This window comes from Ruditapes philippinarum, unplaced genomic scaffold (assembly GCF_026571515.1).
Source record: "Ruditapes philippinarum isolate M1 unplaced genomic scaffold, ASM2657151v2 ctg4743_1_1_1_1, whole genome shotgun sequence".
Lineage (NCBI taxonomy): Eukaryota > Metazoa > Mollusca > Bivalvia > Venerida > Veneridae > Ruditapes > Ruditapes philippinarum.
Window position 1 is genome coordinate 282,781 of NW_026857404.1, and position 19,207 is coordinate 301,987.

The following is a 19,207-nucleotide window of genomic DNA, read 5'->3' on the forward strand; positions in this document are numbered from 1 at the left end:
CCTTTGGGGAGATAATAAACGGAAACTGAAAATTTCATATTATTTTCAAAGTAAAAGGGGCATAACTCTGCCAAAAATCATCGAACCACGACCAAATTCGAACTTGACCTGTATTTTCTCATGACATAACCATATGTCAAGTTTGAGTTGAATGTGTTGTACCGTTGGGTAGATAATGAACTGAAATTTCATATCATTTTCAAAGTAAAAGGGGCATAACTCTGCCAAAAATCATCGAACCATGACCAAATTCGAACTTGACCTGTATTTTCTCATGACATATCCATATGTCAAATTTGAGTTGAATGTGTGCAACCGTTCTTAAGATAATGAACGGAAACTGATGATGACGGAATGACAGAATGACGGAAGGACGGAACAGGGTAACACTATATGCCCCGGCCATTACATGGCGGGGGCATAAAAAGGTGATAATTAACTGGTAATAGAACATGTCACCTGTTGAGATTATGTTTTAATATACTTTAAAATACACAGAAAGTTGACACTTAAAATTGCTGTCCGGTTTTCAGAGGATTTTTATGCATATTTTGCATTAGAAGCCATAGAAAAGTGTCCGGTTTTCGGAATTCAGAGGTTCCGGTATTCAGAGGGTTTTTTTTCAATGACCATATAAGGAGAAAATACGGGACTTTTGAAATGGTCCGGTTTTCAGAGGGTCCGGTTTTCAGAGTTTTTACTGTATCAAGAACAAGCAAAGAATGTTATCTTAAACACCAAACATAATACGTTGTCCTTTATAAAAGAAGCAATTAAACATATAGCATATTACAATATGTGAGTTTGATGGTTTAGTAGGGAACACATAAGGTTGCAATTACACGAAAGTGCATTCAATAATCATAAGGCATGATTGAATTCAGCAAAACGCAGGTTTTCATTGTCATAAAGAAGCATAGAAGCAAGCATAATGTAAGTCCGATATCATAAAGCAAGATGGAATAAATGCACTAATTCTGTTCCATACAGTAAGTTCAATAAACTTTTCATTTTCATTGATAAGCAAAAATATAAATTGATCTTTACAATTGAGTGTAGCAAAGTTTTACATAAATCAGCACATTCTTTAAGGTAAATGCTTCTAAAAGTGTCATATTTAGGACATTCAACCATGAAATGAATTTCATCTTCTGTTTTCCCTAGATTGTACATTTTACATAATTCACAAATTCGAAAACCTAGCTTAATGACGTTTTCCGGTACTTTCTGTACATAGCTCTGGGGAATTCACCTAATGGAGTGTAATAGCAAACTCGATGTTTTCGGCCTTTTTTCAAATTAAATTGAAATAAAACAGTTATTTCTTTATAAGAAAATAATTAAATATCATTGTATGAATAATTCAATACAAAAAATAAAGAAAATACACAAGTTTATGCAGAAAATAACCTTTTTTATTATGGAAGATTCCACTACGTCTGTTTAAATTTTATAAATTTTTATTATAAACAATTTATTTTTTTGAAAAATTTGCAATAGACAGTCAATGCGAAAGTCAAAAATTTTTTCCAGCCACAAGGACTGGGATCCTTAGATTTATTTGCGGCCCTGATGATTTTTTTGTGGCCCGGACTCTGAAAGGTATTTTTTGTAGGGGTGGGGGAGGGATATTGCCATAATTATAATCAAAAATATTCAGCAAATATGAATTATCAAACTCAACTATAAGATACTATGAAAAAAAATATACAGAAACATAATAAATAAAACAGTTTTGCATATTTTAGGCCAAAAATTGTTTCAAACTGGCTGAAATTTTATTCGGACATGAGGACTGACTGTATCGAAATTTTCTCGGCCCTCCTGATTTTTAGTTGGCGAGGTCCGAGGACCGACAGACTTTCGCATAGACTGAATAGATATTAAAGGAATATTAATAATTTAATTTAATTTTCAAAAACATCAATTTTTTCACCTTAAACGGTAAAATAATGATAGAAAAATAGAAATATCATGTTTTGTACTTTATTTGATGTAATTCCCCAGAGCTAAATCCGTAACATACCGGAAAACGGTGTTAAGCTAGGTTTTCGAAAAGGTCACTCTCTCTGAGATAGGAGTATTTTACCACATTCTATTTCTAATCTATGGGCACTTATTCTAAATTTTGTATAGCATGATCTAACATTACTGTCCCTTAATACACTAAGATATTGTTCACGTACAAAAACATTCTGAAATAAGGCACATGTACGTAATTATATTTAGCTCAAAAGGATTTCAAAATGGCGGCGTCCTGAGTTAACTAAGGGGGCAGGGGACATATTCGAATGATGGCCCCGGTCGAATTTTTTAATAACTCAGACATGGTGTTTTGAAGTTACTGGAAACTTCTGATATTTCTCTGTCATTGTAATTCTTTCTTGTTTGTGTGTAGGAAATGAGCAGTATTTTGGGTTTTTACCCGAAACTAAGCATTTTGTAAGCTTTGTATGCATTTGTGACTCTCCGAATGGAGGTGAAAAAGTTAAAAAATCAAGCTTTGACATTTGGGGCCAAACAAGTAAGAAATTTCGCATAAATTTTGTGCAAAATCTAAACGTATGACAGACTCTTTAATGGTCATTTTTGAAAATGCGATAGCTTGCACTGCATGTCAGTGATACTTTTATAGGAATTGGGAGGATTCTGGAGTGCACCTTCATGAAGATTGGCCATATTGGTATATTTTAGGTGTGATTTTGGCTGGGTGGGGGTAAACATAAATTGCTGTCAGTCATTTTTTAAGGAGCAATGCATGCAAACTATTATTTTCTTCAATGTATGTCATATATCATTGAATAATGCTGTGCAACTGGTTATCTGCCTGTGAAACAGATTTTGAAATATTTGGAATTGTGTTTCTGGCCACACTGAAATACAAAATTGTTCATTTTTAGGTCCCATGCCCCTTAAGGATTTTTTCATAGCTCATTAGGTAAAGGATATTTTTTTTTTGAAATTTTCATTTATTTTTAATTTGATTCATTTGAATTGATACGCGTCATAGATCTACATAAGGCCCCCACGATTACACGTTTAAACGGATTCGTTTCGATTTCCATTCATAAACGTTTACGATAATTTTTACCGTTTAATCGAAATGACCATAATATTGCCTACAAAACTTCTTAATCATTGCCTTTTATCATGGATTTTATCAATTATAGTGGTTTATTTCAAAGTAAAAACGGAAAAGGGTGTTTACAACCCTCCACACAGCATTACTGTGCAAAAATTGCTCCTGTCATAATACATTTTAGTAAAAAAAGGGGATACAATGCAGAAAATGCTTGCTGACTCAGTCGTGATGAGCCCTGAACATTCTTTATTTGTACAATGTATTAAAAATAGAAAGTAAGTCATCATTTGGCGACTTAAATACATGGTGTATATAGTACATAGAGGTACCACCGTTTAAACGGTATCGTTTCGGTTCTTAGCAATCGTGTAAACGTTTACAAATCAAAGCACTGAATGTACTGATGGGGAGGCTATGAGAGAATGTTTCAGACTTATAGTTTCTTTTCTTTTTGCTTAAAATATGCTACCAAAATAAAAAGATATGCACATTGCGCTATTTATCCTTACTGTTGTGTTCAACCATTCATATATATGGTTAATGTGGTTGACTATTCATTTTGTTAATATTCCAGAACATTTCATTGAGGTCTACATTCGGACTGTTAATCATGCAAATTTTGAAAAACCTAAACTGTCAATAATAAATGACATACCAGCAAGTATGACGACTGTTCATTATCAGATAACAATAACATTTTACAACTGACGGTTCCTTATCAAAATATTCTAGGACTGTTCATCATAAATACTTTATGTCATTTTAATATTATTGAATTATAATAACAACTGCAAGTGATGCAACATTTTTATTGAACATAAAAATTATACACGTTAAGATGTACCATAATTGAGATCAATAAGATACTGTCTTGTGATGAGTATTAATATTCATGCTCTACGGACAGAAGGTTGTCTTCTCCAGAAGCAAATCTCGAATAAAGTCACGTTTCAGAAAATTAATCCCATTTCATTACTGACGGCGTCGGATAATATTAAAGCTAAATATTTCTTGAAAAAATACATCTCTGCAAAGCTTATTCAAAACTGAATCAACCTAAGTGAAAATTGATCAGGAAGTTATATCTTCTTTTTTTACCGCCAACACTCAATATGGTAGTTAATCGATAGATTCTACGTGTATTTTTAAACCTCACTAGCTTGAAATATATACTGCGGAAAATCTGTTGTTAACAGGGTGTGCGGTTATTACGTAGGGTTTTCCCTGTCGACCATTTCCCGCAAATAGATGAGAACATCGAAGCCGTCAGTGCTATGAATGGTGTTATAAATGGCGTGTTTTGGAATTTTTTGTTGAAACTTCTCCAAATACCTCCAGAGGCGTGCACGTCGCGGAGAAGGCACACGGAAGGTCATAGTCAAGTCATCATAAGTACCAGAGGTGATTGGTTGACCTGTCGTGACTTACTCTGGAGGTTTGGCGCTAATAGATGCCGTTTTTGTTGTCGTCAGTCAGAAAGTTGATGCCTTGACGACATTGTCGTCTCCTTACCACCAAAGAACGAAGAATGGGCTTCCAGGAAGAATCTGCTTGAAAAAGACGTCCCAGATGCTATAATCTCGGACATATGGTTATTCCGGCGCCGAGTATAAATAAACTTAAAACACACACACTTTTGTTGAAAACAAAACAACAACACATTTTCTGTAGTAATTTTTCAAGTGTTGTAAAATGAATAAGAAATTCCTCTTATGCCGCCCATTATTTTTAGAACACAACCATAAAAGTTCTTTTTTTTTATTTTTCAAATAAACATTAATCACTTCAGCGCGCGCAAATATCGGTTTCAAATTAAAGTTTCGTAAGATATGTTAATGACTTCCCGATGCTCGACTGTAAGTAATTTGTATATGTATGCGGTTTTTTTTTGTTTTTGTTTTTTTTTTGTTTTTGTTTTTTAATTAAAGCTTCTTATTCTTTAATATTTTTTATGTATCTCATAATCTGTATTGAAAATTTGAATTTTATTACACATGGACTATCAAATTATGATGTATGCCCTAGAATTGAATAAACTTTCTAATTACACAATACGGGGTCATACTGATCTTTGCGTCTTTCTCTGAAATAATTATTTACTTGTTAAAACATATTTGACCACATATTTCTGTCAATTAACTGTTCACTTTACTTCCGATTTTGTTGTACGGAAACACATGTTTCTATTTGTGTTTTCTAATCAATTCGAATCTATAATCAGTTTAATGGGATCACCACCGGGTAAACGACTACTAGGTACTTTGGTCATGTTTTTTACCACAAATATTTGAATGTTTCTATTGGGATTAAAATGAGCATAGTTAACTAAACAACTGTTTGTATAAATTCCTGACCTGTCTAATTCTAATTATGAGATTAGTGAATATATAAGACTTTCACTACAAAATATTCCTAAACAAAAGAGCACATGTTTAAATTTATTCCTATACAAATAAAAGATCAGAGTAGGGATCTGTCAATTGCCAAAGATACTTTTATGTTAAAAGTTTGATTAATGAATTATGTAAGATGAAAATATAAGTATTGCTTTTTTTATTTTGCTAATGTAAAATGTAATATTGTGCTGGAATTTTGTCGGAGGTCCTTAGGGGTTTTGTAGTTAAATAGTTTTTTTTCGGCGATAATGGTTAGAGAATATAATGTTTTCAAACTATATGTTCATCACCATCAGTGAATTTTTAGTTAAATGTATGCAAAATATTTACTAAACAGCTATATGATTTAGCGGTTTATGAGCGTTTTCCGCGTACAGCCTCATGGGGTGTACAAATAAGTTAGTTTTCCTTAGTTATCACGCAAGCATGATCTATGTCTCTGATGTAAGCGACAGTTTACAATTATTTGTCTTTAAAAAATATTAAGGACTATTAATAGTTTATAACAACAAAAGAACATGCATGATATTGAGAATACGGTGTTGCAACGTTCTAGTTAATGACCCGTCATAAACAGTTGGTCGCTGCGTAGTAATTGGAAAATTGTTATCAAAAATAATAAAGAATATTTGCCACTGAATTAAAGCATTTACTTATAAATTTTCATTTATGCTTTTTGTTAAAAAAAATATTGATAAAGTTATTATTTTGAAGGGTTTCATACCAGAACTATTTATTACAGACGTACGTATGCCTAAACCTGATTACCGCGGCAGTATGACGTCACGGAGTAGTGATTTAAACAAAAATCAAGAATTTTTCAGAGAATTATTATCTTTACAAATTGCAGATATGAAATTAAAGAATGAAAATATTTTCATATTGTAAATGTCTGTGATGAGTGATGAGTCAGCTTAGAAAAAATCAAGGTACTATTTTTTGACCTGATTACCGCGGCAGTATGACGTCACTGAGTAGTGATTTAAACAAAAATCAAGAATTTTTCAGAGAATTATTATCTTTACAAATTGCAGATATGAAATTAAAGAATGAAAATATTTTCATATTGTAAATGTCTGTGATGAGTGATGAGTCAGCTTAGAAAAAATCAAGGTACTATTTTTGACCTGATTACCGCGGCAGTAAGATTTGACAGACGGTTATTAACATTGGGTCGGCATAGCCTCCCCAAAAATTGTAAACGTTGGAGCCTTAGTCATATGATACATGATATCTAAGAGCGCTTTCGGCCCGCTCGGACTTTCCGAGCTTAAAGCGCTTAAACCTTTAATCGAGGGTAAAAAACCAAGAATTACCTTAGGTGACTTGTTCAACATTGGAACAAACTCTTTGCAATTTCGTTTGATGTAATCAACAACTACTGGCAATAATGTGCTCTTCTCATCAGAATCTGCCATTTTTTAATGTCGCAACGTGCCGGAAGTTGCCGTTTACCTTTTTCAAACGCATGCGCCAAAAGGACTTTTAATACCAATCGGAGCACATTTGCTATTATCCGAGGGCCGAGAAGATGCAAAAGCTTTTTTTCACGAAACGATATTTAATTAAACGAACTTTGTATAAGCTTAACAAAAAATTGATTGTAAATTGACAACAATACAATTATACCCTAGAATAGAATAAAATGGAATAACTTTTATTTCCTATCAAGGGTCATGTTAAAGGGTGAGAGTGGTTTCGTCGAACCGAACTACAGGTTCGGCGAACTGATCTTATATAACAGGGTGTGGTTTCGGCGAACTTAATTTATATAGTGCAAAAATATCTATTGTATTATATGGGAACGTCAATTATCGCGAGTCGTAATGTGTGGTTTATCACATATTTTCATGTATTTAAAAACAAGATACTGGTTTGGGAGATAAACTCGGCCAATAATTAGTGTTTTAGGGGCAAATTTCATTTATTTGTTTACGTATTCTGATGAATCTTGCACCATAATAAACTTCAGCTCTTCGATTTTTCGGTATCACCATAAAAGTTATATTTAGAAACATAACGGGTAATTTTGAGAGGCCCTGGAAGAGGTACGTAAAAGGGATATTTTTAACGCGCGCGAGTAGATAATTCCGGCTCTTTGTTTTTCTTCTTAAATGAGTAAGTTAAAACGTAAAATAACATGTTTAGACATTTTATTATTTCATTGTTGTTCATTTATGTCAAATAAAAAATATTTGTTACCAAAATTGTTGAGCATTACATTAGTATAATGAACATCTATGATAACACGATATTTATATGCAACGGACTATGTAACATATTAATCATTTTTACGTAAAAACACATGCATTATCATTTATTAACGTATAACGAAATATGTAGTAAAGGAATTGGCGATTCAGATTTATTTTTGCTTAGCTTAACAGAGTGAAGAAAATATTAATTAAGTGGTATTCAACTTACACATTAACATATAAAAGGAGCATTTAACATCAGTCTTTCAATCCATTTCACTTAAAGATTACAATTCTGTAATCAGCCTTTTTTCTGAGTTAGAAAGAATTTCATCTACAAAATGTATACGTAAACGTCATCACCTTTACCGGAAGTCGGTCAAAATATAAAAGTACCCCTGTGCGAGCCTCAAAATGAGCACTTGCTGCACATGCGCACAACAATGGGATTCCCGTACTTTTTATAGGCATGTTTTGTAAACAAACAGGCAAAAGTGTGTGTTATTTTTTAAATACCTTACCAAACTTGACGAAATTTCCAGATATTGTCGAATTCCAGCGATAGTATGAGATGGTGAGCTTGATTAGATTAAAAATTCTGATGATTCGATTTAATTATAAAAAGCCGAGTTTATCAACCAGCCGAAGTTATCTCCCCAACCAGTATTGAAATTTAAACCTATTATTTATAATTTTCTTCAGTATAATAGTAATTAATAATATTTACATTTATCACACACCCGTGCCGATTAAAATACGACTGCGTAAATATGGTATTGCACGGCCGTGCATATATTTTGACGTGACGTCATTTGCGTTATACAAACATATGTAAAGACGCGCTAAATGTTAGCGTTATACTATAGGCGCGTCAATGAAAAAATGACTCTTAATTCACTTTAAACGGTCTTTATTTTGGGTATGTGATAAATAGAATATTAAATTTGTGTAAGTTCATAACTGAATTTATTGCACTCGTTGAATAAAATAATATTATGCTCGCCAGAGGCTCGCATAATATAATTTTATTCAACTCGTGCAATAAATTCAGTATTGAACTAACACTCATTCAATATCCTCTATATAGAATTCTATCACTCCACGTGATTTTGTCTCTATAGACAAAGAAGGAGGAAAAACGGTGTTAAACTGCCAATAAACACTGGTAAGGGACTTTTTTTTTTTTTAATTGCGTTTATTTAAGGTCGCCGCCGGAAAGCCCATATGGGCGACCGTACATTCAAGTCGGGCCACCCTAGAGCGACCCGCCGAGGATGGCTTCCTCACATGAAAAATTAAACCCAAGTGAGGATCGAACCTACAGTGGTGAAGGACCTGTGATCTCAAGTTAGCGACTTTAACCACTCGGCCACGGATGCCCCTGGTAAGGGACTACTTGTATATGCGGCTTTTATGTTTTCATCCTCGATTATATAGTTTACAAAGCCTTAGTTCTGGCTCCCATAACTTTATATGTCGCTTTTATTTCACGCTGCGACAGTAAACAGGTCTAGCAGTACTATAAAACCTGTTCGCTGAGGTATCTTTAGCTAACAAAGCCTTTTAGAGCAACAATAAAAAGCACTTTTATTTTTTTTTTTTTTCAGTTCTTATAATGTTTTCTTTTTATACAATACCGAAATAATATCTCACATACACTAACGCCACATATTTGATCCATATCAGTTAATAAATATTTTAACAAAACGTCGCCAATCCGTATGCAGCGTAATGACGTCATCGTAAGTAAACAACTCATAGAACTTTATCTTAAACATGTTTTAGCCCATTATGCCTCAGAAATGCTTTTATTTTTATTTCTCAAAAGCTTTACAATTGTGTTTTTCTTTCACTTTCAGTATCCAAAAAGTTACTCATTGGCCAGAACATCTGTGCACATTGCATTTTGGCAATAAGTACAATTATGTAGTAAATTAGTATTTTGTATGGAAGTGAAAATACTACTTTGTTTACATTTTTCTACTTTTATGACAAATTATTTTACATTTATCGCTTCTTTCTTTCACGTATCAAGCATCTAATAATTTCTAAAACCAATTATTTAATCACTACAAAAAAACATGTTTGTCTTTAATTAGAAAGAAGTGAAAATTTATTTGTTTCTGAGTCTCTCAGTGCCACTGAACAATACAGTTTCCACTAGGATTTCGAAAATTTGGGGCATACATTTTATGTCCCAGAATTGATATTTTTTAGATTTTTTTTTCATTGAATTGATTCATTCTTTTTTCAACTTTACATTTTAATCCTGTATTTTTATTTAATCTCGTTAATCGAATACATACAGTTAGCTCTATAGCATATCTAGACCAAAATACAATGGAACACACTTTTTAAAGCAACACTTAATTACTATTTCAATATACATGTATTCATGTTATATGTTATAAGAATGTCAATTTTGAACATTGAAATTTAAAATATATACATACACATTGTAAACCAAAAACCTTCATACGTGTTGACCGTAAATTTCATATATCAAGTCAATTATCCACAAAAAAGAAAAAAAGCACACAATATAAAATACATGTAAATAAAACATGAAAATAAGTCAATACAAAACGACACCATACTACTTTTTGATAACAGCATTTTTTTACCGAAAAAGCGATTTAACTCTTTCTAATAAAAATACATCGGTATGTAATTTTTTTCTGCGAAATGTACATCCATTTAAATACCAAGGTCTCATCCATTTGTAGCATTTTATGTCAACGGTTGCAACGGTTGCATGGACCAATTTGACTCTCACAGACGCTATTTAAAATGAAAATTAGTGTTGCAATTTAAATGAATTAACTGGTTCTCAAAATCATTTCATTTAATTAAACACTTCATTTTAGTATTAATGGAAATTTGTGCAAATTTGCGTTCCTACTGACGCATGCATGCCGGTGACGCGCGCGCTCCTGGAATTATATGCGAATCATTTTACGTTAAATATCTTTTAGCAAAGGTAACGTGGATAAATAACTATCATGATATTTTCATTATTATAATCATTCATATTAACAATTATATGTTGTTTAAAACTCAACAAAAAATGAAATCACATCATTTTCTTCGAGCAGATAGTTGATATGTTACATACATTGAACCTTTGGAACCAGTTTCGAACGGGAAATCAGTTGGATTTTTTTCTGCACATGACAAATGTATTGAAATCACGCGCAGAAAACAGACAAAGCAGTTCCGATAAAATATGGGAAAGTTATCTCAAACTTTTTTCCTGGGAAGAATTGTGGCGTTAGAAGTCTCTTAACCCATTACTTCATGAGCATTTTGTGAAAAATGGCTGTTTTCATTGAAAAGTCTCCCGTTACAAGTTCAAATTGCTATAATACTATAAAAACTGCTTCAACACTAATCAAACTTGGCACAAATGTTGACTGGACCATTGCCCTTGCAACAACATGCTCAGGCTTAAATTTTCTGTTACCATGGCAACGAAGGGACATCTCAAAATTGCCAAAAATCACTATTTTGCGTTGATTTTTTCCATCAAAATTGATTTCAAAGTGCTGCAACTTCTCAATGGATTGAGATACAGTCAAATGCTTTTCAGCGTTGGTTACACGTTACCTTATGATCAATCTGGGGTCATTTACAGCCTCTCACAAGTCCAAAATTTTCTTGGCGATGAGGGGGACTCCGCCCCCCTTCAAACCCCCCAAACAGAAGGGGGCACATCCCCCTTCTGGCAACCCCCTGATGTATCTTTTGGTTGAGGGGCCGCGCCGAAAAAGAGGTCACTTTTTTTAACAACATTTCTCAAACAAAAACAAGTGTTTGGGGCCTAAATAAGGCATGTTTTCATCATTTGAGACAACAAAAAAAGGGGGGGGGGGTGAAAAAGGCGTTAAAAGGCGTGTATATGAAGTAATGGGTTAAAATTTAAGCCTTCAAACGTACATTAAGTATAATTTATTTTAAGTTTTTTTCTCCACAACAATTAATCATTATCAAGTGTCAATCAAGTATACAATAAATGAAAGTGAATTATTCCCTGCGGTCTGGAGACCGCGCGTTTAACTTTTGAGGCATGGAGGAGCACGTGACCTGTTTTCGGTACATGGAGGAGCATGTGATCTGTAAACCGTACATGATCGGTTAACCTTTTCGTAAAACCTAGCTAAATACCGTGTGCCGGTACGTTACGGATTTACCTCTAGGGAATTAGTCCGAATTACACAAAATTAAAGATCCTGTATGTTTTGTGATTGATATTGTTACTGCGTGTATCATGTATGTATGTATGTATAGTCTGATTTTATTGACCTGTCAATTTTGAATACATTATAGCACTCATTTAAATATTCGATTTCACTTCGGTTCTGTCCGTGTAGTTTACGAGAATTAATATGGAGTAAATAACTAATGTTTTGAAAAGTCACACCAGCTTAATGCATAGGCCATGTCAAATCCGCGATAGCACAGACAGTAGAGTGATTGTCTAATATATTAGGGGTCTGTAGTTCGATCCCTACTTTTGCCGTTGTTTTAAGGCCTACTCTTTTTCTTTATTTTTGCAGTATATTTTCATGAAAATGGCCGAGTGCTTCCAATATTGTCTACACATATATGAATCAACTAAAAAAAACATGGTCTCGATTTGACTTGTGTTTAACGCCATTGAAACTACATTTTCTAATTTTAAACCGAATTCCTTATAAATTTTAATTCTGAAAGCATGTTATTTAAAAGGAGTTTAATTGCTAAACATATTAAATCAAAACGAACAACATAACAAGCAATTATAGTCCTGATAATGTTGAAAATAGTTAAAAGAAGAGAAGGAGAAGAGAAAAAAAAAAAAAAATTGGAGGTACGCGGTCTCGTTCTCACAACACGTAGGACACTTAGAAATCATTAACCTGTAGCTTACCCTATTCCGCTATACCGTTCAGTATAATTGTTTCATAGGCACAAATTATATTTAATTAAATCTCACTGAGTACATCTCACGGAAATTACCGAAAATCTTTCGAAGATTAATATTTTGTGTGCATTGACCGTGTAATAAGTATGGAATTGACAGGTTAATAAAACCAAACAATAGTTAAAGCTTAATGAGGGTCCATCCGCCCTTTCGGGCACAAAATGCAGCTTGCGCTGTCGAGTACGGACCCCGGACATGTCACAGTCATGTCCTTAAAGAGTTAATTTTGAAGCACAAAATGGTGATAATTTACCTCCATGCAATTTCCACGGAGTATTAGCCAAAGATATGAATTTTGAGCCGAAAAGTAGGTCACTGTACGGCGGTCAATGAGAACCTAAATGTACAGTAACCTGTGACAATAGGAAAGGTGTGAAAGATGCTGTGTGTATCATACACTTGCAAAATATTATATATGTAAATAATTATGCAAATAAAACAATTTTCAAACATCCAAGAATATGTAAAATGTGTACTGCAAATATTTGTGCACATTATATTTAATCAATAAGTTACATGCATTCATTTCTTATTGGAAAATTTGACTTGGAATTTATAGAAAATAAATTTCTAATTACCTCCCTTTATTTACGCAAAATGTTAAATTGGGTAATATCTTTATAGATAATGCTTATTTGAACTTACAAGATTGACAAATCTTAATTTGAGCGTCATATTTTTTAAATAAAACCATGAAAAAAATGTGTTACAGGATCTTTAAGAGTAAAAACTATTAAGTGACATTTCTAATTTTCTATAATTATTTTACCGTTTAAGGTGGAAAAACTTGAATGATGTGTTTGAAATCAATGTTTATCAATGTTTATCAATGTTTCTTTAATATCTATCTCAAATTTTACAAACAATAAATTGAAAATCTACAAAATTAAAATATTCGTAGTGGCATCTGCCATAATAAATAGAGATATTTTGTAAACTTGTGTGTTTACTTAATTTTTTTTGCTCGGAATTATTCATAAAATGGTAGGCCTATTTAATCATTTTCTTAAAAAGAAATAATTGTTTTATGTTCGACCTTCTCCAGTCTTTGGTCGCCAGTTTCCAAAGACCTTCTTTGATCCTTTGATCGATTATTGTCAACTATATTCCTGATACAAACGTTTATTTATCCCCCCAAACAATGTTGAAAATAGTTAAATGAAATATCTTTATATCATTAAAAATGTTCCCCGCAGGAAACCATTTCACTCGTTTTACATTTAAAAATATCACTAGCAACGGATGTTATATTTTGCGCATGCGTTTTGGGCGTAGAACTCGTTGCTTGCATTGTCGACACTTTTTGTAAGTTCAATGAGACAAATTCAAAGAAATAAACTTGAGAATTCCTTAATAAAGTTTACTGCACACTTCCATCAGAGATGTTTTCCGTTGTTCTCGTATTTGTCTTTGGCTTCTTTACAATTCATTTTCACTGAATTTAAATAAGTTTACTGCAAACTTTCATCAGAGATTTGAATTGTCAATCATAAATTGGCATTTGTTTTCCATTTTTTTCACAGAAATTATCTGAAAATTCTAACTGTATGCATTTGTCTTTGGCTTCTTAACAATTCATTTTCACTGAATATAAATAAAGTTGGCTTAATCACTCAGTTGTTTGTCAATGACATTTTGTTTCCCCCTCGCGTTATCTTTTGAAAGGTCAAAGAAGACTAATATATCAACATGTAACTACCGTCTTTGATTACTTCATGTCTTCTTATTATTCACCTTTTCATATTTTGTTAAACGTGTTTAAGTATACATATTAATATATTTACAGGTATATAACATAAATCCCACAACTAAAAAATATTTCAAAACATAAGTGTTTGTTGATATAGAATATGACACAAATGAAGTTCAAGATATGATAGTAGATATCACAATGTATCAAATATAATGCCATTAAATATTTATTAATGTCCAGTGGCCTTTTTTGCCGCGACAATAAGTGGCCGAAGTGTTGATAAGTCCATCGCCTTACTTAGGAACGGATGTTCCAGCAATTTTGCTGCTGTTGCTCTTTTGTCAACATCTACTTCCAAAGACTGGTTCAGGAAGTCCTGAAGTTCCGGAGACAATTTATTGAAATTTTTGATATCCGGTTTGCCTTGAGTTGCAATTTTGTATATGGCTTTGAGTGGGGTCTCGTTCAGGTATGGGGGTTCACCTTCCAGCATCTCGATCACCATGATTCCTAAACTCCAAATATCAACCTTCTTTCCATAGTGTTTCCTAGCAACCAAGAACATAGTAATATGGTATAACAAACAGTATATAAATTGCTTCTTGATGAATTTTTGTCAAACAAGAACTGTAAATTAAAATTAACATTCGTTAAACCAAAGTGGGCGTTTTTACTGTATCTTAGGTTATAAATTCGCAATGTTTACGTTCTTGATATTCCAATTAATATACCATTACAATGTCATTTAAGTAGGGATATAATAATATAAGGAAAGGATATAATAATATAAGGAAAATATAAACATGTATTTTTGATTGAAATTTTAAATTTTCCATTAAGCATAATGAATTACCTAGAAACAACTTCGGGAGCCATCCAATAGGGTGTTCCCACCATTGCTTGTCGTTTTGATTTCTCGCTACTGAGTTGGGCACAGAATCGAAAATCAGTCAACTTTACTCTTCCGTTCATGCCAAGTAGTACATTAGCACTTTTTATATCTCTGTGTATAATGCTATGCGTATGTAAAAAGTCTAATGCTTTAAGACATTCCCTCGACACGGCCGCAATCTGACCTTCCTTCATTTTCGTCTCCGTTACAACATCAGTTAACGGACCGCCATCCAAAAATTCCATGATTACCCATAATTCCTGATTCTCTCCAACCATATAACAGTCTAGAAAATTAACAATGTTTTCGTGTCGGTATAGTTTCATTACTTCGATTTCTGTAATAAGCAGTTCCTTCTTTGGCTGATTTGATAGGTCCATGACTTTAATAGCGACAACGTCTTCCATTGACGCTTTAGGTCGTGCCATTCGTACCGTTCCAGATGCCCTGAAATAATATGCTTCATATGAAATATAACATTGATTTACACTTATGCATTAAAATTATGATGGGAAAAACGATTCGGTAAGTTAAAGGCACAATATACCTCAGAAACGTATACATTTTCACTTCTTTAAAAAGGGCAAACATGAATGTTATATCGTTTTGATTATGGAATTAGAGCATGTTAGATGCTTGTTACCTGAAGAAAGTAGCGCTGAATGTGAAATTTCTTGCCATAAAAGTAGCAAAACATAGCAAAATATTACAAAATACTAAACAATATATTATTATAAATATACTTATTGCCAAGAAACAATCAAAGATAAAGATGGTTCAGGTAACTGGCCAATAAGTAACTTTGTGAAAACCAAAAAAAAATAGAAGTATTAATAGGGCAAGGGTCTTCAAATAGAATTCTATTTGAAAGGCCCTGATGGGGCGCCATGGGACTTTAAATATGATTGTTTTATTCAGCATAGGAGAAATTCGACAAGATATTCACATTAGTTGCCATAATGAAGTCAAAGTGTGTAGAATATTTTGTTTCACTTTACCTAAGTATTATTGGCAATTATTAAATCAATATAAGAAAACAATGGGACAGTAAAAAAGAAGAGTAAGTTGTAGTATTCAGCATTTAACATATACATCTACTTCATTATATTTATACATAAAAATTACGTTAATTAACGCATTGTCGCGAGGAAACCTAATGTTATATGTACCAGTATTAGGGGGCATTTGTACAAAGGTTGGACACATGTTTTGGGATCGAGAGGACCGTGATTTGAGGTCTTTTAGGGACACTGCTAATTTTCTTGAGCAAGAAAGTTAGGCCTACGCTGATTAGTTTTATTTCACCCAGATGTAATTTGAAACCTGAGAGGGCAGTACGCCATAAAGTGAACTGAAATACTCCCAGTGAGATCGATAGATGGACCAGGAGTCAATGCTGTAAGGCTGATGAACGTGCCTATAATGCATGAAACTTAGACTATACAACACAATTGCTAGTTTTTACATTTTTTTTATTTTTAGTAAAGATAAACATTGTTATATAAAATATGACATACCCGGAACCGACTTTCTTTTGTAGCTCGTATTTCTCGAGGGCATCACCGGGACTTGATAAATTTTCTGAAAATACAGAAATAAAAAATATACTGATTTTGTGCGTTTTGATTGTTCTAACTGAATGCACATGTACATACGAGGGGTGTCCCAGAATTACGTGGACTTTTGCTATAACTTTTTTATTTTTTAATGCATTTTTTAGCAAATTTGTACACAAAACCTTTAACATATCCTTAATGAATATGTCCATTATTTTAAAATTTCTAACATTGCATCTCTATATTTTACGTCGCTATAGTAACGCAGTATGCGCAGGGCGGGGCAGTCCAATATTTTGTATTAATAAGTTGTCTTTACTTTCGTATATCTTGTGTATTTATACGTAAAAAATGGCGCGACGTCGTAAGCATATGCAGTGACGTCATATGAACGTTCGTTTGAAATTTTGACATCATAGCTGTTTCCGTTATTGTTTACCAGCGGACAACTGACAACCGTTGCTCTTGGATATTTAACAAAAAAATGACGTCCACGGATTACGCGGAACATCGGACTATCATCAAGTTTTGTGTTAATCTTGGGAAGACGCCAACACAGACGCAGGAAATGTTGGAGACTGCAAAAGTGAGACCTCCTGTTTGTCGATCACTCGTTTTCAAGTGGCATAAGCGTTTTCGAGACGGCCGGGAGGACATTGAAGACGACAAGGGTCGTGGGAGAAAGTCAACGTTGACTGCGGCGTCAATTAAGGAAGTCAAGGACGTCATAGATCGGGACAGGCGTTACACCAAGGTCAATGCTGAGTACTATTCATGGGTAAGCAATAATTTTGTGTTTAAAAAAATGATTTTTTTTTTAAATTAAGCTAATCACAATTTGTTATTTTAAACGCAATTTATCCGCTTCAGCTTTTAAGAAAGTGAACTCAAACTGCTTTGCGTACAAAATAAACTCCACAATAATAATAATAATAATAATAATAAAATAATAATAATAATAATAATAATATAAAAATAATAATAATAAAAAGATTAATAATAATAATAAAAATAATAATAAGGGACGGAAGTTCGATTCCTTCCAGGAACTTCGTTCGCAACGCAGAAAGTGGTGGCTGATTTCGACCAGGAGTGGTACAGGGCGGTGTACGACCAGTGGATATATCGACACCATAGGTGTATTGAGTTAGGCGGCGACTATGTTGAGAAAAACTGACATTCGACGCCACGCATTTATTAACAACTAGCGACGCCACCGGAATGACGTCGTAACGGCGGAATGGACTGCCCCGCACCCGCTACCCCTTGTCTCATTACCCTGCCCACAGACACTGATCTAGTTGCCGGACAACTTTGAAATTTTTTGTACTAATGCAATAAAGTTGCATTTTGTTCATGTTATTTTTTTTTGTTTTTTTTTATTTTCAGTAGTTTTTGAGTTACAGCAAAAGTCCACGTAATTCTGGGACACCCCTCGTATATATAGCGCAGATATAAATAATATGCCTGTTGTTATAAACCTATTCCAGTCTGCAGCTCCGTGCACCCCGACCTACCAAACGTTAAACAGTGGCTACTTGAAATATTATAAACATTTTTTTTTACTTTTGGTTGGGTTTTTCAGTGCAGCAACCTTTCTAGCTTTACTGGTAAAGACCTCAGATGCCCCACATTATTTAGAGCCACCGACGTTCCATTTGCTTGCTGGATAACTTCGTCGCATGAAAAATTCCAAAATTACACCACAGCGGTAAGGGGCAATTGGTCTAAAATCCACGTGGACGCCTCAACTTAAAAGTAATAATCTGAAGTTGTAACTTTTATTCAGGGTAAATCTAGCTGGGTTAAGAGGAAAATAAAGTGACATATAACACCTATCTAACTGAAAACTTGAGGATGCAATATGAAGACAGGCTAGAAAAAGGTTATTTACATTGTATAACCATTATTACCTTTTGAGAAGCCATAATATTAATGAAAGAAATTTAAGATGACATACGAGTAGACAAGCTCGTAGAATTCGAGTAAGGTACTCTCAAATCCTGATTTCAGATTCAGATTTTATTCAAAACCAAGGCATATAATATGAATAAGGTTATAAAAGGCTAACAGTAATCAATCTGGAAGTTTATGTACAGAAAAGTCACTGTTTTCATTGAAATAGCTAAACTAAGTGTTTATGTCCTTTTAATAAGAACTAAATAACATGGGAGATAACTTTAGTTACACGTTAAAATTGTGCGGATGATATTAACTTTTCCTTGGACTCCATTTTTCCATGCAACCGTTCCGGGGTCTACGTTTTCTTAGGATGTTCCTACTTCGTATATAAAGCTGATATTAAATGGTTTAATGTAATATTTCGTTGTGTTATGGATTTACCTAGCTTTGAATTTGGAAGAATAAATTCAAAGTTAAAGAGATTTTTTTTATTTCAAAATACATGTACCAAACTACCAACACTTTAGA

General features: G+C 33.4%; 2 protein-coding genes across 2 annotated transcripts in view; both read right to left on the bottom strand.

The window, feature by feature from the left end:
• Nucleotides 1-7,345, bottom strand: part of LOC132749611 (uncharacterized) — a 41,368-nt gene extending 34,023 nt beyond the window's left edge. The window contains exon 1 of the mRNA XM_060739451.1: nucleotides 6,795-7,345. Coding sequence (XP_060595434.1) covers nucleotides 6,795-6,896 — 102 coding nt within the window. The 5' untranslated portion in view covers nucleotides 6,897-7,345. The remainder of the gene's footprint in view (nucleotides 1-6,794) is intronic.
• A 5,797-nt stretch (nucleotides 7,346-13,142) lies between these two features.
• Nucleotides 13,143-16,881, bottom strand: LOC132749605 (serine/threonine-protein kinase PAK 3-like; the record flags this gene model as incomplete). The annotated part of the gene is made up of 3 exons (XM_060739431.1): nucleotides 13,143-14,877; nucleotides 15,183-15,668; nucleotides 16,739-16,881. Coding segments are annotated over 3 exons (948 nt in total), but the record flags the coding sequence as incomplete, so codon positions are not given.
• Between the last annotated feature and the right edge of the window lie 2,326 nt (nucleotides 16,882-19,207).